The following is a 24,223-nucleotide window of genomic DNA, read 5'->3' as shown; positions in this document are numbered from 1 at the left end:
ACACCTAGATCCCTCTGCTCATCCACACTTTCAAGAACTTTACCATTAGCCAAATATTCCGCATTCCTGTTATTCCTTCCAAAGTGAATCACCTCACACTTCTCTACATTAAACTCCATTTGCCACCTCTCAGCCCAGCTCTGCAGCTTATCTATATCCCTCTGTAACCTGCTACATCCTTCCACACTATCGACAACACCACCGACTTTAGTATCGTCTGCAAATTTACTCACCCACCCTCCTGCGCCTTCCTCTAGGTCATTGATAAAAATGACAAACAGTTTTGGTCGGTTATTCGGGAGGCACAGCAGAAATTTATCCCAAGGAGGAGGAAACATGCGAAGGGGGGGGGGGGACAAGGCATCCATGGCTGACGAGAGAGGTCAAGGACAGCATAAAAGAAAAAGAAAAAGCATACAAAATGGCAAGGATTAGTGGGAAGCCAGAAGTTTGGGAATCAGCTGAGGACACCTAAAAAAGCAATAAGGGGGGAGAAGATGAAGTACGAGTGCAAGCTAGCTAGTAATATAAAGGAAGATAGGAAGAGATTTTTTCAATATATAAAAGGTAAGAGAGAGGCAAAAATAGACATTGGACCACTGGAAATAGTGGCTGGAGAAGTAATAACAGGAAACAAAGAAATGGCAGACGAACTGAATAGTTACTTTGCATCAGTCTTCACGGTGGGAGACACCAGTGAGATGCCAGAGTTCCAGGAGAACCAGGGGGCAGAGGTGAGTGCAATGTCCATCACTAAGGAGAAGGTTTTGGGGAAACTGAAAGGTCTGAAGGTGGATAAGTCACCTGGACCGGATGGACTACACCCCATGGTCCTAAAAGAGATAGCTGAGGCAATTGTGGAGGCATTGGCGATGATCTTTCAGGAATCACTGGAGGTAGGAAGGGTCCCAGAGGACTGGAAAGTGTCTAATGTAACACAGCTGTTTAAGAAGGGAGGGAGGCAGAAGACGGGAAATTATAGGCCGGTTAGCCTGACTTTGGTCATTGGTAAGATTTTAGAGTCTTTAATTAAAGATGAGATTGCGACGTGCTTGGAAGAGCATGGTAAAATAGGACTGAGTCGGCACGGCTTTGTCAAAGGGAGGTCATGTCTGACAAATCTGTTAGAGTTCTAACAAGGAAGTTCGACAAAAGAGAACCAGTGGACGTGATTTATTTAGATTTCCAGAAGGCCTTTGACAAGGTGCCGTATAGGAGACTGTTAAATAAGTTAAGAACCCATGGTGTTAAGGGTAAGATCCTGGCATGAACATAGAACATAGAACAATACAGCGCAGTACAGGCCCTTCGGCCCACGATGTTGCACCGAAACAAAAGCCATCTAACCTACACTATGCCATTATCATCCATATGTTTATCCAATAAACTTTTAAATGCCCTCAATGTTGGCGAGTTCACTACTGTAGCAGGTAGGGCATTCCACGGCCTCACTACTCTTTGCGTAAAGAACCTACCTCTGACCTCTGTCCTATATCTATTACCCCTCAGTTTAAAGTTATGTCCCCTCGTGCCAGCCATATCCATCCGCGGGAGAAGGCTCTCACTGTCCACCCTATCCAACCCCCTGATCATTTTGTATGCCTCTATTAAGTCTCCTCTTAACCTTCTTCTCTCCAACGAAAACAACCTCAAGTCCATCAGCCTTTCCTCATAAGATTTTCCCTCCATACCAGGCAACATCCTGGTAAATCTCCTCTGCACCCGCTCCAAAGCCTCCACGTCCTTCCTATAATGCGGTGACCAGAACTGTACGCAATACTCCAAATGCGGCCATACCAGAGTTCTGTACAGCTGCAACATGGATAGAGGATTGGCTGACTAGCAGATGGCAGAGAGTGGGGATTAAGGGGTCTTTTTCAGGATGGCAGCCGATGACTAGTGGTGTGCCTCAGGGGTCGGTGCTGGGACCACAACTTTTCACAATATACATTAATGATCTGGAAGAAGGAACTGAAGGCACGGTGGCTAAGCTTGAAGATGATATAAAGATCTGTAGAGGGACAGGTAGTATTGAGGAAGCAAGGGGGCTGCAGAAGGACTTGGACAAGCTAGGAGAGTGGGCAATGAAGTGGCAAATGAAATACAATGTGGAAAAGTGTGATGTTATGCACTTTAGAAGGAGGAATTTAGGCTCAGACTATTTTCTAAATGGGGAAATGCTTCGGAAATCAGAAGCACAAAGGGACTTGGGAGTCCTTGTTCATGATTCTCTCTGAACGTGCAGGTTCAGTCGGCAGTTAAGGCAAATGCAATGTTAGCATTCATGTCAAGAGGGCTAGCATACAAGACCAGGGATGTACTTCTGAGGCTGTAGAAGGCTCTCGTCAGACCCCATTTGGAGTATTGTGAGCAGTTTTGGGCCCCGTATCTAAGGAAGGATGTGCTGGCCTTGGAAAGGGTCCAGAGGAGGTTCACAAGAATGATCCCTGGAATGAAGAACTTGTCATATGAGGAATGGTTGAGGACTCTGGGTCTGTACTCGTTGGAGTTTAGAAGGATGGGGGGGAGCTTATTGAAACTTACAGGATTCTGCGAGGCCTGGATAGAGTGGACGTGGAGAGGATGTTTCCACTTGTAGGAAAAACTAGAACCAGAGGACACAATCTCAGACTAAAGGGACGATCCTTTAAAACAGATGAGGAGGAATTTCTTCAGCCAGAGGGTGGTGAATCTGTGGAACTCTTTGCCGCAGAAGGCTGTGGAGGCCGAATCGCTGAGTTTTTAAGACAGAGATAGATAAATAAGGGGATTAATAAGGGGATCAGGGATTATGGGGAGAAGGCAGGAGAATGGGGATGAGAAAATATCAGCCATGATTTAATGGCGGAGCAGACTCGATGGTCCGAGTGGCCTAATTCTGCACCTATGTCTTATGGTCTTATGGATGGAGGCCACCTGGTCCTGGGGACTTGTTAGCTTTTAGGTCTGAAAGTTTTTCCAACACGCTTTACCTATCATCTCTTGTTTTTCAAGAACTTTGGGAAGTTTTTGTAGTCTTCGCCCTCGGTGGTGGGACAGGTGAGTCATTTAATGCCATTGACTTTGGCAGGAACAGAAGATTCTGCTGGCAACCAATGGCAAGCCAGCTCCGCAGTAGGACTGTGTAGGGGGCTGGACAGTTCCAGCTGTAGGAAATAAGTGGATGAGACGGCTATTCAGCCTTGTAGCCTGCTCTGCCTTTAGCCTGAACCCTGGCTGATCCTTGATCTCAACACACTGCTCTGCCTCTTCCCCCATACCCCTTGACACCTTTAATATATGCAGTGACGGCCTTCTGTGGCAGAGAATTCCACAGCTTCACACCTGAAAACATTTCTCCTAATCTCAGCCCTAAATGTATTAAACCCACACCAGACCCTAATGGTGGCTAGGATACTGGTCCAAAACTCCAATATTTTAATTTATTTTAAGACTATGTGGAAAGAATGATTCGCTCCAGGAGTGACTGCACGAAGAAATAGGGCTTTGGTATTTCTAAAAAAAAAACTTTAATGAATACAATATTTAACTTTTAACTTCGCACCCAAAAAGAACAGCTTCTAATTACCCCGAAGCACAATTATTCAATTTCCCATTAAACAACAAGAAAATAACATATAGCTCTTAATCCATCTTAAAATTAGCAGGGCTCAGAGTAATACTTACAGTACAGAACAGATACTGGCTCTGGTTGGAATTCCTTCAGACTCTGGCTGAACATCTTCAAATAACTGCTCAAATAGGTTGTCTCTTTCTTGTCTTCAGACAAGACTGCATCAGTAACCAGGAAATTAGTGGAACTATGAAGAGTATCAAATTGACAGTGTCCATCTGAGGGTGTTGAAGGAAGTAGGGGAGTACATTGTAGATGCCCTCACTATAATTTTCCAGAGTTCTCTCGATTCAGGTGTAGTCGTTCTGGATTGGAAAATTGCACACGTCACTCCACTTTTTAAGAAGGGTGAAAGGGGGAAACCAAGGAATTACAGACCGGTTAGCCTAACATGTGTGATGGAGAAATTGCTGGAGTCTATATTCAGGGATGGTGGAGCTGAACACCTCAAACATTTGGTCGATCAGGGAGAACCAGCATAGATCGAAAAGGGAAGGTTATATTTGACTAATCGTTTTGAATTTTTGAAGGAGCCATGAGGTCATGTTGCAGCTGTACAAAACTCTGGTGCGACCGCATTTGGAGTATTCCGTGCAATTCTGGTCGCCGCATTATAGAAAGGATGTGGAAGCATTGGAAAGGGTGCAGAGGAGATTTACCAGGATGTTGCCTGGTATGGAGGGAAGATCTTATGAGGAAAGGCTGAGGGACTTGAGGCTGTTTTCATTCGAGAGAAGAAGGTTAAGAGGTGACTTAATTGAGGCATACAGGATGATCAGAGGATTAGATAGGGTGGACAGTGAGAGCCTTTTTCCTCGGATGGTGATGTCTAGCACGAGGGGACATAGCTTTAAATTGAGGGGAGATAGATATATGACAGATGTCAGATGTAGGTTCTTTACTCAGAGAGTAGTAAGGGCCTGGAATGCCCTGCCTGCAACAGTAGTGGACTCGCCAACACTAAGGGCATTCAAATGGTCATTGGATAGACATATGGACGATAAGGGAATAGTGTAGATGGGCTTTAGAGTGGTTTCACAGGTCGGCGCAACATCGAGGGCCGAAGGGCCTGTACTGCGCTGTAATGCTCTATGTTCTAAGATAGTGGACAGGGGAATATCTATGGATGTTACTTATATGAACTTCCATAAGGCATTTGATAAAGTCCCACATAAGAGACTGTTAACTAAGGTGGAAGCCCATGGAGTTGAGGCAAATTATTGACATGGTTAGGAAACTGGTTGAGTGGCAGGCGACAGAGAGTGGGGCTCATGGATAATTACTCTGATTAGCAGGAGGTGGCTAGTGGTGTACCACAGGGATCTGTGTTGAGGCCTCAATTATTCACATTCATTTATGACATGGATGATGGCATAGAAAGTCATCTATCCAAATTTACTGATGATACAACGGAAGGTGGCACTGTAAACCATCTAGACGAAAGCATAAAATTTCAAGGAGATAGTGACAGACTAGGTGAATGGGGAAGATTATGGCAGATGGAATTTAATGTTCGCAAGTGTGAGATTATCCATTTTGGACCAAAAAAGCATAGAGCTTTTTTTAGAAAGTTTAGTACTTTCTAAATGGAAAGAGGTTAGAAACAGTGGATGTCCAAACAGACATAGAACATAGAAAAATACAGCACAGAACAGGTCCTTCGACCCACGATGTTGTGCCGAACCTTTGTCCTAGATTAATCATAGATTATCATTGAATTTACAGTGCAGAAGGAGGCCACTCGGCCCACCGAGCCTGCACCGGCCCTTGGAAAGAGCACCCTACCCATAGTCAACACCTCCACCCAACACTAAGGGCAATTTTAGACACTAAGGGAAATTTATCATGGCCAATCCACCTAACCTGCACATCTTTGGACTGTGGGAGGAAATCGGAGCACCCGGAGGAAATCCACGCAGACACGGGGAGGAAAAAACATACAAAGTGGCAAAAATTAGTGGGAGACTAGAGGACTGGGAAGTCTTTAGGGGACAACAGAAAGCTACTAAAAATGCCATAAAGAAGAGTAAGGTAGACTATGAAAGTAAACTGGCTCAGAACATAAAAGCAGATAGTAAAAGCTTCTACAAATATATAAGGCAAAAAAGAGTGGCTAAGGTAAATATTGGTCCTTTGGAAGATAAGAAGGGAGATTTAATAATAGGAGACGGGGAAATGGCTGAGGAGCTGAACAGGTTTTTTTGGGTCAGTCTTCACAGTGGAGGACACAAATAACATGCCAGTGACTGATGGAAATAAGGATATGATAGGTGAGGACCTTGAGATGATTGTAATCACTAAGGAGGCAGTATTGGGCAAGTTAATGGGGCTAAAGGTAGACAAGTCTCCTGGCCCTGATGGGATGCATCCCAGAGTGTTAAAAGAGATGGCTAGGGAAATTGTAAACGCACTAGTGATAATTTATCAAAATTCACTAGACTCTGGGGTGGTCCCAGAGGATTGGAAAGTAGCAAACGTGACACCACTGTTTAAAAAAGGAGGTCGGCAGAAAGCGGGTAATTATAGGCCGGTAAGCTTAACTTCGGTTGTAGGGAAAATGCTGGAATCTATCATTAAGGAGGAAATAGCGGGGCACCTGGAGGGAAATTGTCCCATTGGGCAGACGCAGCATGGGTTCACAAAGGGTAGGTCGTGTCTGACTAATTTGGTAGAATTTTTTGAGGACATTAACAGTGCGGTAGATAACGGGGAGCCAATGGATGTGGTATATCTGGATTTCCAGAAAGCTTTTGACAAGGTGCCACACAAAAGGTTGCTGCATAAACTAAAGATGCATGGCATTGACTTGGGGGTTCAGATACATAGATCCTTAAAGTGCCAGGAGCAAGTGCAGAAAATAATCAAAAAGGCTACTAGAATGCTAGCCTTTATATCCAGCGGATTGGAATATAAAGACACAGAGGTTATGCTGCAGCTTTACAAAACCCTGGTTAGACCCCACTTGGAGTCACTGGGAGCAGTTCTGGGCACCACACCTTAGGAAGGGTATTTCGGCCTGGAAGGGAGTGCAATGTAGGTTTACAAAAATGATACCTGGACTACAGGGGTTAAGTTGTGAGGCGAGATTACGCAATTTAGTCCTGTTGTTCTGGTGGACCAGGCTCGAAGGGCCGAATGGCCTCCTACTATTTTCTGTGTTTTTATGAAACCAGCGGAGGGAAAATTGGATTAAAAATGTCATATTCTGTAATTTATTGTAAAATCTTGCTGTTACTCTTTGATGTGGAAGTAATCTTTTTATACGATTGCAATTGTTTATATGTAAAACCTGTGGTGTATTTTCTATCCTTTTGTAAAACATGACACAAGTGGTGGTGCAGCACTTACGTTGTTTTATTCAATTACAGCAAGCCCTCATACCAAAGGTAAGCTGCAAAGCTGAAAAAGTGCCTTTCTCTGGCATGGCAGGGGGTAGAAGAGGGCCAAGCAGAGCATCCTACTGCAGAACACCACTCAATGAATCTGGAACATTAGGGGGCTCTAGCTATTCCACCAGCTCGCCTATTACAGGAGTGCGATCAAGGACCAGGTAAAAGGCTTCCTGAGGGCAGAAAAATAGTCCTGAAAGTATATCTAGCGAATAGCAACTGACTCAACTAATTACTTCTTTAGGGATTTTGATTCCTTGTGTTAGAAAGTAAAACACTTACAAAATCTTATCTTTGACTGAGAGAAGTAGTTTTTGGGACAACTTCAGTGCGTTTTCCAAAATTATTTATTAATCGGCTTCTTTTAGAAATGCCTCACCTCGTGACTCCTAGCTGATTTTATATCAGTGAGCAGTACAGAAGGTCTGATAATTCTTTAATTTGTTCAAATTATTTTAAAATAATAATCTGCCATGATTGAAATCTGCTGTTGGACATGTAAAATAGAACAAATATACAAAACAATTCTGCACTAACTTATTTATTGAAATGAACCTTTGATTTGGATGTTGAAGACGCTTCACTATTCTGGCGCACAATGGTAAACTTCCCTGGGTGCACGGGCCTCTAGTCATGTGGCTATGTTCTTGTGAGTCTGTGGTTGTGAGAACGCCTGAAAAAGGGAATCCCTGCTGCTGCACTTTTTCAAGTTGATTGAATTGGAAGACCGTGTGGACTTTTGGCCATAGAGTCATTCAGAATAGGAGGTCATTGTGTCAGTCTGCCTCTTTGACAGAACTATCCAATTAATCCCACTTCATGCTCTTTCCTCATATGCCTGAAAATGTTTCTTTCTTTTCAGAATATATCCAATTCCCTTTTGAATTTTACAATTGAATTTGCTTTTACCACCATTTTGGACAATTCATTTCAGATCATCATAATGTACTGATTAAATTTTCTCTCATTTCTTCCTGGCTTTTGGGTCAACTATCTTAAGCATGTGTCAATAGCCTACTGTATATGCAGAAAATCTGAAATAAAAACAAAATTCTGGAAAAAGGCTCAGCAGGTTAGACAGTATCTCTACAGAGAGGAGCCAGGTTAAACTTTCCAGTCTGAGACCTTTTATGAGAACTGGGAAAAGTTAGCAATATTAGAGATTTTGAGCAAGAGGTGGGTAGGAGGACAAAAGGAAGACCTGTGATAGGGTGGAAGACAGGTGAAATTGAGTGACAAAGGGGTCAGTTCCCCACGGCCAAAGGGGATGGCAATGGGGCAAGAAAAGAATCAAAGAAACAAAAGATGTATCCAGAGCAGGTGTGCTGCTGCCAGGAAGTTTTAAAAAAACACAAAAGCAGAGAAGGCAAGGAAACAAAATGGTGGACAGGTTTTACAATCTGAAATTGTTGAATTCAGTGGTAAATGGAAGGCATGCTGGCACAGCGGTTAGCACTGTTGCTCCACAGCACCAGGGTCCCAGGTTCGATTCCCAGCTTGGGCCATTATGTGTGCGGAGTCTGCAAGTGTCTGCGTGGATTTCCTCCGGGTGCTCCGGTTTCCTCCCACAAGTCCCGAAAGATCCGTTGTTAAATTAATTGGACATTCTGAATTCTCCCTCTGTGTACCTGAACAAGTGCGGCAACTAGGGGATTTTCATGGTAACTTCATTGCAGTGTTAATGTCAGCCTACTTACAACAATAATAAAAATTATTATTATTAAATGTGGAAGGCTGAAGTGTGCCTAGGTGAAAGATGAGATGGTGTTTCTGAAACTTACTTTGAGCCTCATTGGAACACCACAGCAGACCAAACAGAAAAGTCAGCATAAAAGTAAAATGGAGAATTAAAATGACAGGCCACTGGAAGCTTGGGATAATGCTTGTGGTTAAAACTGAGGTGCTCCAGAAAGTGGGATGGGGAGACCACTTTGTGAACTGCAAATACAGTCGGCTTGGTTGAAAGTGTTACAACAGATCCCCGAATTAACTAATTTTCTGAACAGGACCCAATTTTGTTACTCCTCGATTGGTTATTACAAGGTTAATTTAAGAGGAATCCCTTCCGCCATAGATACCTTTCCCTGTCCAAATATATTTACTTTTTCGTTTTTAGAAGGAGATAATTTAATTAGGCTTTATTTAGTTAAAGCAAGAGTAAGTTTAATAGTTACTAAGAATATCGAGAAAATAAAGAATGTGAAACGCACATTTACAAACTGATCAGGTGAGAAGTTAAAAGTCCAGATTTTAGTAAAAAAGATAATCGATATTTGACTTGTCTGTGAGCATGGATGACGGTACGTTGCGGCCGTTCTGTTGGATGATTCCAGTAGAGTTGGCTTTTGCTAATTAGCAGTTGGTATGAAGACATTGGATTTTGCAAAGTAGAAAGCTGTTCGATTTTCTTTAGTTTGTGACCTACACTGAACATCTAGCAGCAGAGACAGGTTGTTTTTGCCTGCAAGCTGCAGGGGTGACTGACTGTTGACTCTACTTGTTTGAGTGTCACACACACTGACACCCCAGTGCCAGTACACTCACAACAGTTCAGCAGTTGGCTTTTTTTAAATCCCAGTTAAAGATTTAGAAAAATCATTTTTCAAAAAAATCTATAGCTTCACAACAAAAGAAGCACATGTAAATCGCTGCTTCACCTGGAAGGAGTGTTGGGAGTGAGGGGGAGGAGGTCACATTGCAGGTGTTACACCTACATCTGCATGGGAATATGCCATGGAAAGGGATGGGCATTGGGGTGATCCCTGCACACTGGGGTGTATTTCCATATTCGACACTGTACTGAGCCAGTGGAGGTGGAAGCTGTTCAGCTGCTTTTCTTGCTTGCATAAGTTATGCCTCGTTATTGTAAAGGAGGGGGCTACGTACATAAGAACATAAGTACCAGGAGTCGGCCATCTGGCCCCTCGAGCCTGCTCCACCATTCAATGAGATCATGGCTGATCTTTTGTGGACTCAGCTCCACTTTCCGGCCCGAACACCATAACCCTTAATCCCTTTATTCTTCAAAAAACTATCTATCTTTATCTTAAAAACATTTAATGAAGGAGCCTCTACTGCTTCACTGGGCAAGGAATTCCATAGATTCACAACCCTTTGGGTGAAGAAGTTCCTCCTAAACTCAGTCCTAAATCTACTTCCCCTTATTTTGAGGCTGTGTCCCCTAGTTCTGCTTTCACCCGCCAGTGGAAACAACCTGCCCGCATCTATCCTATCTATTCCCTTCATAATCTTATATGTTTCTATAAGATCCCCCTCATCCTTCTAAATTCCAACGAGTACAGTCCCAGTCTGCTCAACCTCTCCTCGTAATCCAACCCCTTCAGCTCTGGGATTAACCTAGTGAATCTCCTCTGCACACCCTCCAGTGCCAGTACGTCCTTTCTCATAAGCCTGGTACATGCAGTGCTTTGTATTTTTGGTTAGTTCCATAAATTAATACCACTCAAACGTCCATTATTTGGATGTAGTCAGGATAGGCTTAATGTATATTATTAATAGTAGACAATTTGGACTTTGGAAGCATATTGGTTTAACTCTTTTACTTCTGAAAGTCAGGATCGAATCTGCTAGCATGAATGTTTTGTCTGTATTGGAGTAAATGCACTAAATTAAATGAATTTGAGCGGCCTATATTAAGTTACGCATGTCTACAAGTTGCTATTGTTTGGGACAGAAGACACAGTTGGTGTGGGAAATGGAAACATTCCCACTTGTGCCCTTGAGTGGTATAATGTGGAAAGAAAGGGTTAATTACATTAGGGCAGTAGAGAGAATTTGACTCTAAACTAACATTAGAATGTTTGCTGATTGTGGATATCCAAATTGGAGTAGTGTTTCATTTGCCAGCACAGATAGACTCGGACGAAAACGTACCAACAGAGTGACGAATGTCAGCAATTTTCATATTTGAAAGTTTATATTTAGTATTTTTGCTGTGATTCCAAAGGGAGAGAGTTATTGATTTTTGCAGGGACAGTGTAACCTTTTGGAACAAGCACAAGAATGTGTCATAGATAATAGAGCACAGAAAAGGCCCTTCAGCCCATCCCGCCTGCGCCGTTCAAAAACAACCACCTAACTATTCTAATCCCATTTCCCAGCACTTGGCCCATCGCCTTGTCTGCCCTGGCATCGCTAGTGCACATCGAAATACTTCTGAAATGTTTATGAGGGTCTCTGCCTCCTCCACCCTTTCAGGCAGCGAGTTCCAGACACCCACCATCCTCTGGGTGAAAAGGTTTTTCCTCACATCCCCTCTAAACCTCCTGCCCCTCACCTTAAATCTATCCCCCTGGTCACTGATCCCTCCACCAAGGGGAAAAATTTCATCCTGACTACTCTATCTATGCCCCTCATAATTTTATACATATCAATCATGTCCCCCCTCAGCCTCCTCTACTCCAATTAAAACAACCCCAGTCTATCTAAAACTCTCCAGCCCAGGCAACATCCTGGTAAATCTCCTCTGCACCCTTCCCAGTGCTATCACATCCCTCCTATAATGTCGATTCCAGAACTGCACGCAATACTCTAGCTGTGGCCTAACCAACATTTTGTACCTCCCTGTATAACCTCCCTGCTCTTAAACTCTATGCCTCGGCTAATAAAGGCAAGTATACCATATGCCTTCTTAACCACTGTATCCGCCTGCTCTGCTACCTTAAGGGATTTATCAGCCATCTGACCAGCCCATCTCTATGGTTCTGTAATCGAAGGCTATTCTCCTCACTGTTTACCACCCCACCAATTTTCATATCATCCACAAACTTACTGATCAACCCTCCTACATTCATGTCTGAATCATTTATATAAATATGTGTTGGGCTTTTAGATTGCAGGTGGCACATTAATGGAAGGGGCCAGGTTTGTCAGTTGCTTCTGGAACACCAAACTAGACAGGTTTCAGTTTGGTTCTGAAGAAAAATCTCTTCCAAAGATAGTCTCAAGCAAGTAAAACCTGAATGTTAACATTGTTCACCAGTGGTATTTTAATATATATGGGGTTTGCTTAATTGGAATATCGATATAGAGGCAGGGTTAGAAAACAAGTAAACTATTTCATGTAAGCTATACTTTTGTTGCTATTGTGTTTAATTCTGTGCTTAAAGTAAAGTTTGTCTTACCATTGGTGCGGGAGTCACACCTATCCGACTACAGTGCTCCTCACTCCCCAACTGACCAGTTTCAGTTCAGGAACTTTGTTCCAGCTACAGCAGGGTGCTAAACATCCATTTGGTGGCTTGCCAGCTCCCCAATATTAGAAAATACAGAATAATTATATTTTTATTTATCTTTCAAGTAATTAACATCCACCAGTCAAAATAATACATTTGTTTAAAAATTATCTATGTCCATTGTCATGGGACTATCCCTTTAAAAAAATTGTTTTTGGCTTATCACATGGCTTCAGTGATGTCATTTTGTAGGTGGAGCTGGGTTGTGGCTCTATGAGTTTTTACTTTTGTTTTGAGTGTGGAGCTGGTTTGTGGCTCTGTGAGTTTTTACTTTTGTTTTGAGTTTGGACTGGTTTGAACTGCACAGGTTGAAAGAAGTGTTCCTCTATGTTCATTTTAAAAGCTGTTTCCAAACTACTTGGTAACTTAAAAGAGATAATTGCTTTGTGGAAGGAATTCAAACCTGCTGTTTGGAAAGGGGAACAGAGTATCACTAATAAGTCTTATACCAGTGAGAATGCCGTGTGCTGGGCCACGCCTTTGAAAAGGGGTTTCTGGTTTTACTTGGATTTTGTCATTGAATTGGAACAGTTAAAGGGGGAATTTATTAAGGTTTATACATGGATTACTGTCGCTGTGTGGGGTCTTTATGTTTGTAGTTGATGATAATTCTTACTGTGTGTGTTTATACCAATGTTAACTAAATTTGTAGAATAAAACTTGTTTTTTTGATTAAAAGTGTCTAAGAACTCTGTTGAATAACACCTGAAAGGCAGGCTCTCGTGCTCATCGTAACCACAATCAATAAACGTTTGCAGGCCAGGTGGACTCCATAATATAATTTGTAGTTGTTAAATCCTGGCCTATAACAAAATTCACAACTAATAATTAGGATTACACAATGAATGAAAATCGCTTATTGTCACAAGTAGGCTTCAATGAAGTTACTGTGAAAAGCCCCTAGTCGCCACATTCCGGCGCCTGTTCGGGGAGGCTGTTACGGGAATTGAACCGTGCTGCTGGCCTGCCTTGGTCTGCTTTCAAAGCCAGTGATTTAGCCCTGTGCTAAACAGCCCCATAAGGTATAACATGTGAGTGTAATTACCAATCATAATCGGGGCACGTACGCTAAATTATAATATCGTCAAACACATATTTGCCTCTACTTATCTGTTAACTGCTAGACAGGAGTAAGATAAAGATGTGCCTGAACTGCGGCGCACCATACTCGCCTTTAATTGTCCAGTGTCTCTGTAAGACATATGAGTTTCAGATGCATAATGATCAATTGAATTTTTGTATGCAAGTTGTGTGACCACGGCCTTGCTATCATTAAGATACCAAGGGTCTTTGGATTTGTAGACTGAGCTGAAGCAGCTGGTTTCTCATCACTAGTTTCTGTCTTTAAGAATTTGCTAACGGACTATCAGCAGCCTGTGTGAACTTGTTGCTTTTTAATCCTTTCAACCATAAAAGCTGCCTGCTGGTGAGTGATATCACTCCTATGGTGCAGGAATATTGCCTCACAATTTGCCAAAGTTAATAAAAAATTGAGCTTCTGAACTGGGCCCAAACAACTGGGTCTCTTTTGGTGGGTTTTAAAAAGTATAATTCTGTGTTTTGGTTTGGGATTATCGTAAGGAACTTCTTTTAAATCCTTGTCTGATCCTGGTTTCCCTTTTTAATTACTGTCTTTCTGGCTACTTCAATATTGCAGACTTTGATTTTAGCCTGAAACACCCCTGGTCTAAGGTGTCATTTGAACTGACCCAGGCACACTCTTCAGCGCAGTGTGCTATGTGGCAGAGTACCGCGATGTCATTTTGATGGACTTGGCTAGCAGCCAATTGACTCTTCTGAAATTCTGGGACATATCCTGGTCTCAATTGTGAATGCCTTCAGCAGCTTCTGGAAGGATTCTGGAAAAGAGGGCGAGTTTTATTTTGGCTTTCAGTCTCTGCTTAGACCTAGAAGGCAGCACACAGCAAGTCTGGACTCTCTCTATCAACTCTGCTGTGTGATTTAATATGCTTCCAGCCAGTCTGTGAAGGTTTCACTGGAAGCTGGAGCAGATCTCTCTTAGCTGAGGAACTGTGACTAAAATACCTTCCTCTTTCGGCACAACCTGGGAGATGCTTAAAATTCAGCAAAGGCAGACCAAGGGATTGATTAAGAAGGGAAAATACAATTTGAACGGGGAACATAAAAGCTGACTGTAAACGTTTCTACAAGTATGTAAAGAGAAAAAGATTAATAAAAACTAATGAGCTGAAGGAAATTAGTATTAGTAAAGAAATGGTTTTGAGGAAATTAATGGGATTGCAGGTGAACAAATCTCTCGGGCCTGATAATCTTCATCCCAGAGTACTTAAGGAAGTGGCTTTAGAAACAGTAGATCCATTGGTGGTCATTTTCCAAAATTCTTTAGACTCTGGAATGGTTCCTACAGATTGAAGGGTAGCTCATAATAATAATAATAATTAATAATAATCTTTTTTGTCACAAGTAGGCTTACATTAACACTGCAATGAAGTTACTGTGAAAATCCCCGAGTCGCCACATTCCTGCGCTTGTTCGGTTACACAGAGGGAGAATTCAGAATGTCGAATTCGCCTAACAGCACGTCTTTCGGGACTTATGGGAGGAAACCAGAGCACCCGGAGGAAACCCACGCAGACACGGGGAGAACGTGCAGACTCCACACAGACAATGATCCAAGCTGGGAATCAAACCTGCAATCCTGAGCTAACCACTGTGCTACCTTGCCGCTCAGGCCAACGTCCCGCCATTCAAAAAGGGAGGCAAAGAAAAACGGAACTATAGACCAGTGAGCCTGACGTTGGTCGTAGGGAAGTTGCTGGAGTCCATTATCAAGGATTTCATAGCACAGCATTTGGAAAGCAGTGGCGTAATCAGATAAAGCCAGCGTGGATTTATGAGAAGGAATCATGCTTGCCAAATCTACTAGAATTCTTTGAAGATGTAACTAGTAGAGTTGACCAGGGAGAACCGGTGGATGTGGTTTATTTAGACTTTCAGAAGGCTTTTGACAAGGTCTCACAAAGCAGATTAATATGTAAAGTTAAAACGTATGGGATTACGGGTCGTGTCTTGAGATGGATAGAAAGCTGGTTAGCAGACAGGAAGCAAAACGTTGGAATAAATGAGTCTTTTTCTGATTGGCAGGCAGTGTCTAGTCCGGTACCGCAGGGATCTGTTCTAGGACCCCAGCTGTTTTCATTATATCTAATGATTTGTACGAGGGTGCAGATGCTACAAAGTTGGGTGGGAGTGTGAGAACAAAGAACAATGCAGGCCCTTCAGCCCTCCAAGCCTGTACCGGTCATGATACCACCCTTGGCCAAAACCCTCAGTACTTCCTAGTGACAAATCCCACTATACCCCTCCTATCCATGTATTTGTTGAGATGCCTTTTGAATGCAATTAATGTATCTGCTTCCAAATCCTCCCCTGGCAGCGCGTTCCAGGCACTCACCACCCTCTGTGTAAAAGAAACCTGCCTCGCACATCTCCTCTAAACTTTGCCCCACAGACCTTAAACCTATGCCCCATAATGACTGCCCCCTCCACCCTGGGAAAGAGTGCCTGCCCATCCTCTCACAATTTTATAGAGCTCTACCAGGTCACCCCTCATTCTCCGTCGTTCTAATGAAAACAGTCCGAGTCTATTCAGCCTCTCCGCATAGCTGCACCCTCTCCAAAGCCTTCACATCATTCTGGTAGTGTGGCAACCAGAATTGCGCGCAATATTCCAAGTGTGGCCACTTGGTTCTATAAAGGTTCTATAAACTGTGGCATGACTTGCCAGTTTTTATACTTAATGCCCCGTCTAATGAAGACAAGCATTCCGTATGCTTTCTTGACTACCTTGTCCACTTGTGTTGAAACATTCAAAGATCTATGGCATGCCCAGATCCATCTGACTTTCTATATTCCTGAGAGTTTTACCATTTATGATATATTTCCCCCTCTTATGTTCGACATACCCAAATGCATTACCTCACATTTGTCTGGGTTATACTCCTCCATTTGCCATTTCTCTGCCCAAGTCTCCAATCTATCTTTGTGCTGCTGTATCCTCTGACAATCCTCAACACTATCTGCCACTCCACCAATCTTGGTGTTATCCGCAAACTTACTGATCAGACCAGCTAAATTTCCCTCCAAATCGTTTGTGCATACTACAACCAACAGAGGCCCCAGCACCGATCCTTGTGGAACACCACTCGACACAACCTTCCATTCAGAAAAACACCCGTCTACTGCAACCCTTTGTCTTCTGTGATTGAGCCAGTTCTGTTTCCATCTTGCCACCTCACCTCTGATCCTGTGTGACTTCAGTCTCCCATGAGGCACCTTTACTGAAGTCCATGTAAACAACATCCACCACCCTCCCCTCATCAATCATTTTTGTCACCGCCTCAAAAACTCGATCAAGTTAGTGAGGCACGGCCTCCCCTTCACAAAACCGTGCTGTCTATCACTAATGAGTCCATTTGTTTCCAAATGGGTATAAATCCTGTCCCTGAGAATTCTCTCCAATAATTTACCTGCTACCGACGTGAGGCTTACCGGCCTATAGTTTCCTGGATTATCCCTGCTGCCTTTCTTAAACAGCGGTACCACATTAGCTGTTCTCCAGTCCTCTTGGATCTTACCTGTAGCCAGTGAGGATACAAAGATGTCAGTCAAGGCCTCAGCAATTCCTCCCTTGCTTCCCTCAGTATTCTGGGGTCAATCCCATCAGGCCCAGGAGACTTATCTACCTTAATGTCTTTTAAAACACCCACTACCTGCTCCTTTTCGATGTCAACATGACCCAGACTGTCCATACACCCTACCCAAGAATCATCTTCCACAAAGTCCTTTTCTTTGGTGAACACTGATGCAAATTATTCATTTAGTACTTCGCCCATTTCCTCTGGCTCAACACATAGATTCCCCCCCACTGTCCTTAAATGGTCCAATCATTTCCCTGGTCTCCCTCTTGCTTTTTACATATGAATAAAAAGCTTTGGGATTCACCTTAATCCTACTTGCCAAGGACTTTTTGTGAACCCACCTAGCCCTCCTAGTTTCCCACTTCAGTACCTTCCTACTTTCTTTATACTCCACAAGGGCTTCGACTGTTCCCACCGTTCTCGACCATACAAAAGCCTCATTTTTCTTTTTGACGAGGTGCACAATATCCCTCGTTATCCAAGGCATCCTGAACTTCCCATACTTATCCTTCGTTCTCTCAGGAACGTGACTTTCCAGAATCCTAATCAACTGTTGCTTGAAAGACTCCCACATGTCCGATGTTGATTTACCCTCCGACAGCCGCACCCAATCCAAATTCTTCAATTCCTGTCTAATGCTATTGTAATTTGCCTTTCCCCAGTTTAGCACCTTAACCCGAGGGTTACCCTCACCCCTGTCCAAAAGTACCCTCAAAGTTATGGAATTGTGGTCACTGCTCCTAAAATCTTTCCCTACTGAAACCTCATCCACCTGTCCAGGCTCATTCCCCAATACCAGGTCCAGTAGAAGACCACAAGACATGGGAGCAGAATTAGGCCACTCGGCCCATCGAGTCTGCTCCGCCATTCAATCATGGCTGATATTTTCTCATCCCCATTCTCCTGCCTTCTCCCCATAACCCCTGATCCCCTTATTAATCCAGAACCTATCTATCTCTGTCTTAAAGACACTCAGTGATTTGGCCTCCACAGCCTTCTGCGGCAAAGAGTTCCACAGATTCACCACCCTCTGGCTGAAGAAATTCCTCCACATTTCTGTTTTAAAGGATCGTCCCTTTAATCTGAGATTGTGTCCTCTGCCTCTAGTTTTTCCGACAAGTGGAAACATCCTCTCCACGTCCACTCTATCCAGGCCTCGCAGTATCTTGTACGTTTCAATAAGATCCCCCCTCATCCTTCTAAACTCCAACGAGTACAGACCCAGAGTCCTCAACCGTTCCTCATACGACAAGTTCTTCATTCCAGGGATCATTCTTGTGAATCTCCTCTGGGCTCTTTCCAAGGCCAGCACATCCTTCCTTAGATATGGGCCCAAAACTGCTCACAATACTCCAAATGGGGTCTGACCAGAGCCTTATACAGCCTCAGAGGTACATCCCCTGTCTTGTATTTTAGCCCTCTTGACATGAATGCTAACATTGCATTTGCCTTCTTAACTGCCGACTGAACCTGCAGATTAACCTTAAGAGAATAGTGAACAAGGACTCCCAAGTCCTTTTGTGGGCTTCTGCTTTCCGAAGCATTTCCCCATTTAGAAATAGTCTATTCTGATCTGTTGGGTGCTCTAGATCCATGGAACACATGCTGACAACCTACACTTAAAATAGTACACTATTTTATTAAGTTAGAAACTGTTGAACATACTTTCACTGTGGGTTAACACGATGGTAGATTAAACTAAAGACCTATGCCTGTCCTAACCAGTCTATGCACTCAGCATATGGTGAAGATCTGTGCTGTAAGCTGTAAGCTCTGTCCTTCTGAGAGGCTGCATCCCGAATGAGCGGGAACTCTGATGCCCCCTGTCTTTATAGTGAGTGTGCTCTAACTGGTGATTGGCTGCGGTGTTGTGTGTTGATTGGTCTTGCTGTGTGTCCATCAGTGTGTGTCTGCACCATGATATACTGGTGTATATTATGACATATGCCTAGATTCCTCCTTTGACGAAGCCGTGCTGACTCAGTCCTATTTTACCATACACTTCCAAGTGCTTCGCGATCTCATCTTTTTTTTTTAAACAAAAAAAAAATTTAGAGTACCCAATTCATTTTTTCCAATTAAGGGGCAATTTAGCATGTTCAATCCACCTACCCTGCACATCTTTGGGCTGTGGGGGCGAAACCCACGCAAGCACGGGGAGAATTTACAAACTCAACACGGACAGTGGCCCAGAGCCGGGATCGAACCCGGGTCCTCAGCACCATGAGGCAACAGGGCTACCACTGCGCCACCGTGCTGCCCTCGCGATCGCATCTTTAATAACAGACTCTAAAATCTTACCAATGGCCGAAGTCAGGCTAACCGGCCGATAATTTCCCGTCTTCTGCCTCCCTCCCTTCTTAAACAGGGGTGTTACATTAGCCGCCTTCCAGTCCTCTGGGACCCTTCCTGCCTCCAGTGATTCCTGAAAGATCATCACCAATGCCTCCACAATCTCCTCAGCTATCTCTTTTAGAACCCTGGGGTGTAGTCCATCCGGTCCGGGTGACTTATCCACCTTCAGACCTTTCAGTTTCCCCAGAACCTTCTCCTTAGTGATGGTCACTGCACTCACCTCTGCCCCCTGGTTCTCCTGGAGCTCTGGCATCCCACTGGTGTCTCCCACCGTGAAGACTGATGCAAAGTAACAATTCAGTTCGTCTGCCATTTCTTTGTTTCCTATTATTACTTCTCCAGCCACATTTTCTAGTGATCCAATGGCTATTTTTGCCTCTCTCTTACCTTTTATATATTGAAAAAATCTCTTCCTATCTTCCTTTATATTACTAGCTAGCTTGCACTCGTACTTCATCTTCTCCCCCCTTATTGCTTTTTTAGTTGTCCTCTGCTCGCTTTTAAAGGCTTCCTAATCCTCTGGTTTCCCACTAATTCTCGCCATTTTGTATGCTTTTTCTTTAGCCTTTATGTTGTCCTTGACATCCCTCGTCAGCCATGGATGCCTTGTCCTCCCCTTAGCATGTTTCCTCCTCCTTGGGATGAATTTCTGTTGTGCCTCCCTAATAACCCCCAAAAACTCAGCCATTGCTGTTCCGCTGTCTTCCCTGCTAGGCTCCTTTTCCAATCAACACTGGCCAGCTCTTCCCTCATGTCTTTGTAGTTACCCTTATTTAATTGTAATACCGTTACATCTGATTGCAGCTTCTCCCTCTCAAACTGCAGGGTAAATTCTATCATATTGTGGTCACTGCTCCCTAAGGGATCCTTCACCTTAAGTTCCCGAATCAAGTCTGCCTCATTACACATCACCAAATCCAGAATTGCCTGTTCCCTAGTAGGCTCTGTCACAAGCTGCTCCAAAAAACCATCTCTTAGACATTCCACAAATTCGTTTTCTTGGGATCCACTACCAACCTGATTTTCCCAGTCCACCTGCATATTGAAGTCCCCCATGATTATTGTAATATTGCATTTTTTACATGCCTTTTCTGTCTCCTGATTTATTTTCTGCCCCACATCCTGACCTGGCTAGGGGGCCTGTACATAACTCCCATCAGGGTCTTTTTACCTTTGCTATTCCTCAACTCTATCCACACAGATTCTATGCCTTCTGATCCTATATCGCTCCTTGCTATCGATTTAACTTCATTCCTTACTGACAATGCAACCCCGCCCCCTTTGCCCATCTGCCTGTCCTTTCGATAGGACACATATCCTTGGATATTTAGATCCCAGCCCTGACCCCCTTGCAGCCACGTCTCTCTGGTGCCAACAACTTCGTACCGGCCAATTTCAATGTGCGCAACAAGCTCATTTACCTTGTTCCATACTGCGCGCATTTAGGTACAACACCCTCAATCCTGCATTGACCACCTCCCTTTTCACACACTCCTCTGCCATTGTACCCTGTACTGTGGCCCTTTTTGATTCTTGACTGTGGCTTCTCTGCCTTACATTTTCCCCCTTACTGCTTTTTGTTTCTGGCCCCGTTTTACTTCCCTCCAACTTCCTACATCGGATCCGACCCCCATGCCACATTAGTTTAAACCCTCCCCAACAGCTCTAGCAAACACCCGCCCTCGGACATCGGTTCCAGTCCTGCCCAGGTGCAGACCATCCGGTTTGTACTGGCCCCACCTCCCCCAGAACCAGTTCCAATGCCCCAGGAATTTGAATCCCTCCCTCTTGCACCATCTCTCGAGCCACGCATTCATCCTATCTATCCTGACATTCCTACTCTGACTAGCTCGTGGCACTGGTAGCAATCCTGAGATTACTACCTTCAAGGTCCGACTTTTTAGTTTAATTCCTAACTCCCTGAATTCAGCTTGTAGGACCTCATCCTGTTTTTTTACCTATATCGTTGGTGCCTATGTGCACCACGACAGCTGGCTGTTCACCCTCCCCCCCCCCAGAATGTCCTGCAGCCGCTCCGAGACATCCTTGACCCTTGCACCAGTGAGTCAACATACTATCCTGGAGTCTTGATTGCATCCGTAGAACCGCCTGTCTATTCCCCTTACAATTGAGTCCCCTATCACTATAGCCCTGCCATTCTTCTTCCTGCCCAGCTGCGCAGCTGAGTCAGCCACGGTGCCATGAACCTGGCTGCTGCTGCCTTCCCCTGGTGAGCCATCTCCCTCAACAGTATCCAAACCGGTATATCTGTTTTGCAGGGAGATGACCGCAGAGGACATCTGCACTGCCTTCCTACTCTTGCTCTGTCTTTTGGTCACCCATTTACTATCTCTCTCAGTAACTTTCGCCTGCGGTGTGACCAACTCGCTAAACGTGTTATCCACGACGTCCTCAGCATTGCAGATGCTCCAAAGTGAGTCCATCCGCAGCTCCAGAGCCGTCAAGCAGTCTAACAGGAGCTGCAAATGGACACACTTCTTGCACGTGAAGGAGTCAGTATAGCACCTTTTCTAGTTGGACTATCTACATATTTCATCAAGAAGACTTCCTGGTTACACCTTAAACTCTGCCCCATCCAAGCTCCTGGCACAAAATGAGTCCCAGTCAATATAGAGGAAGTTAAAATCCCCGACCACAACAACCCTGTTACTTTTGCACCTATCCAAAATCTCTCTACCTATCTGCTCCTCTATCTCTTGCTGGCAGTTGAGGGGCCTGGAATAAACCCCCAACATTGAGATTGCCCCCTTCCTGTTCCTGAGATCTACCCAGATTGCCTCATTGTGTGAGCCCTCCGAGGTGTACTCCTGCAGTACGGCTATAATATTCTCTTTAACCAGTAATGCTACTCCCCCACCCCTTTTACATCCCCCTCTATCTCTCCGGAAGCATCTATATCCTCCAACGTTCAGCTGCCAATCCTGCCCTTTAACCAGGTTTCTGTGATAGCCACAACATCTAAATACTAATCAGTGTTCTAAGTTCATCTGCCTTACCCACTATACTTCTGGCTTTGAAACAAATACACTTCAGATCACTGCGTTTGAGCAGACAGGGTGATGTTGTTGTTCTCTATTTCCCCTTCAGTTATTACACCTAAGCTAAAGCTCTGGTTCCCACCCCCCTGCCAAACTAGTTAGATCCTCCCAAGTGACTCTAGCTGTGAGGAAGATGCAGAGATACAGCAGCGGGATTTGGACAGGCTGAGTGAGTGGGCACACGCATGGCAGATGCAGGACAATGTGGATAAATGTGAAGTTATCCGTTTCAGTAACAAAAATAGCGAGGTTTTGAGTATAGGAATAGAGATGTTTACTGCAGTTGCATAGGGCATTAATAGGGCATTAAGAGTATTGTGACCAGTTTTGGTGTCCTTACCTGAGGAAGGATGTTCTTGCTGTGGAGGGAGAGCAGCGAAGGTTTACCAGACTGATTCCCGGGATGGCGGGACTGTCATATGAGGAGAGACTAATTCGGCTAGGATTATATTGACTGGAGTTTAGAAGAGAGGGAGGGGATCTGATAGAAACTTACAAAATTCTAACAGGATTAGGCAGAGTAGACTCAGAAAGAATGTTCCCAATGGTGGGGGGGTCCAGAGCTAGGGGTCATAGTTTGAGGATAAGGGGTAAACCTTTTAGGACTGAGGTGAGGGGGAATTTCTTCACCCAGAGAGCGGTGAATCTGTGGAATTCACTCCCACAGAAAGTAGTTGAGGCCAAAACGTTGTGTAATTTGAAGAAGGAATTCGATACAGCTCTTGGGGCTAAAGGGATCGAGGGATATGGAGGGGAAGGTGGGATCAGGGTATTGAACTTGATGATCAGAATGAATGGCGGACCGGGCTCGAGGGGCCGAATGGCCGCCTCATGCTTCTGTTTTCTATGTTGGCAAGTAGTCATTTCCGTTCTGAGCAGGCAGCTGTCAGGCCAGAGCACGGAATTCTCTCTCACCTGTTTGATCTTTCTGGGGTTCAGGATAACGAGAGGGACTGTTTGAAAACCCATTTAAAACCCTCCTGTTGAGAACTAGTTTTAGCTCAGTGAGACTGATAGTCCATCTGGTGGACACAAGCTAGAACTGCACTCCCCTGAGGGGAATTGTTAGTGTGAAAGCCCTGCTCAGTGGAATGAAGGCAACTCCAGAGGAAGCCTCACAGCCTGAGAGTTCGAACTGAAGGTAGATCCTAAACTACAAAAAAAGTGCTTCTTTCCAGGCACTGCTCAAGGATATGATACGTTTCCTTGGAACAAAATGTCTCCTGTCACCTTCAATAATGAAGAAGTACAGCATTCCCTTTGACAGCGGAAGAGGTCGAGTTTTTCATGTTGGAGGCCCAATCTGGAACAAAGTCTGGAGAAATTGACTTTTTGTTCTTGAAAGAAACAGGCTGAGATGTGACCTATTATGAATGAATGAATGAAAATCGCTTATTGTCACAAGTAGGCTTCAAATGAAGTTACTGTGAAAAGCCCCTAGTCGCCACATTCCGGCGCCTGTTCGGGGAGGCTGCTCCGGGAATCGAACCGTGCTGCTGGCCTGCCTTAGTCTGCTTTCAAAGCCAGCGATTTAGCCCTGTGCTAAACAGCCTCTGTATTATCTTTGGAGAAGATCTTTTTGAGAGAAACCATTACCTCTGTCTCCGATTTGATGAAATGCCAGCACATTGTGCAGTGCGCACACTCTGGCTCGAATGGGTAAGTGTTAGAGATGGTGCCAAGGCATTGGAAGCAGAATTTCATGAGGGAAGCTGAAAATGCAGCAACTGATCGTGCTGATGCTTGAAAGCGTTTGGATCGGGAAAGATTGAGCAATAAGTTGCAAAGATTTGGAAAATGAAGCCGCCTTTTCACATTGCTGGTTCATTTTGTAATAAGGGGGTAGATGTGATGAATGTGAGAAATGTTT

The 24,223-nt window shown here is 44.2% G+C and overlaps 1 protein-coding gene across 4 annotated transcripts in view; it reads left to right on the top strand.

The window, feature by feature from the left end:
• Positions 1–24,223, top strand: part of tmem39b (transmembrane protein 39B) — a 135,267-nt gene that overhangs the window by 50,139 nt on the left and 60,905 nt on the right. For 2 of the 4 annotated variants that reach the window (XM_072487827.1, XM_072487830.1), the window contains one exon: positions 6,982–7,163. The exons of 1 other annotated variant lie outside the window; for it this stretch is intronic. In XM_072487827.1, coding sequence (XP_072343928.1) covers positions 7,036–7,163 — 128 coding nt within the window. In that variant the 5' untranslated portion in view covers positions 6,982–7,035. The remainder of the gene's footprint in view (positions 1–6,981; positions 7,164–24,223) is intronic. One more of the 4 variants, XM_072487831.1, reaches the window with a different exon arrangement.

Source organism: Scyliorhinus torazame, chromosome 22, assembly GCF_047496885.1.
Source record: "Scyliorhinus torazame isolate Kashiwa2021f chromosome 22, sScyTor2.1, whole genome shotgun sequence".
Classification (NCBI taxonomy): Eukaryota; Metazoa; Chordata; class Chondrichthyes; order Carcharhiniformes; family Scyliorhinidae; genus Scyliorhinus; species Scyliorhinus torazame.
The sequence above is the reverse complement of the archived record's forward strand: the minus strand, read 5'-3'. Positions and strand labels throughout refer to the sequence as shown.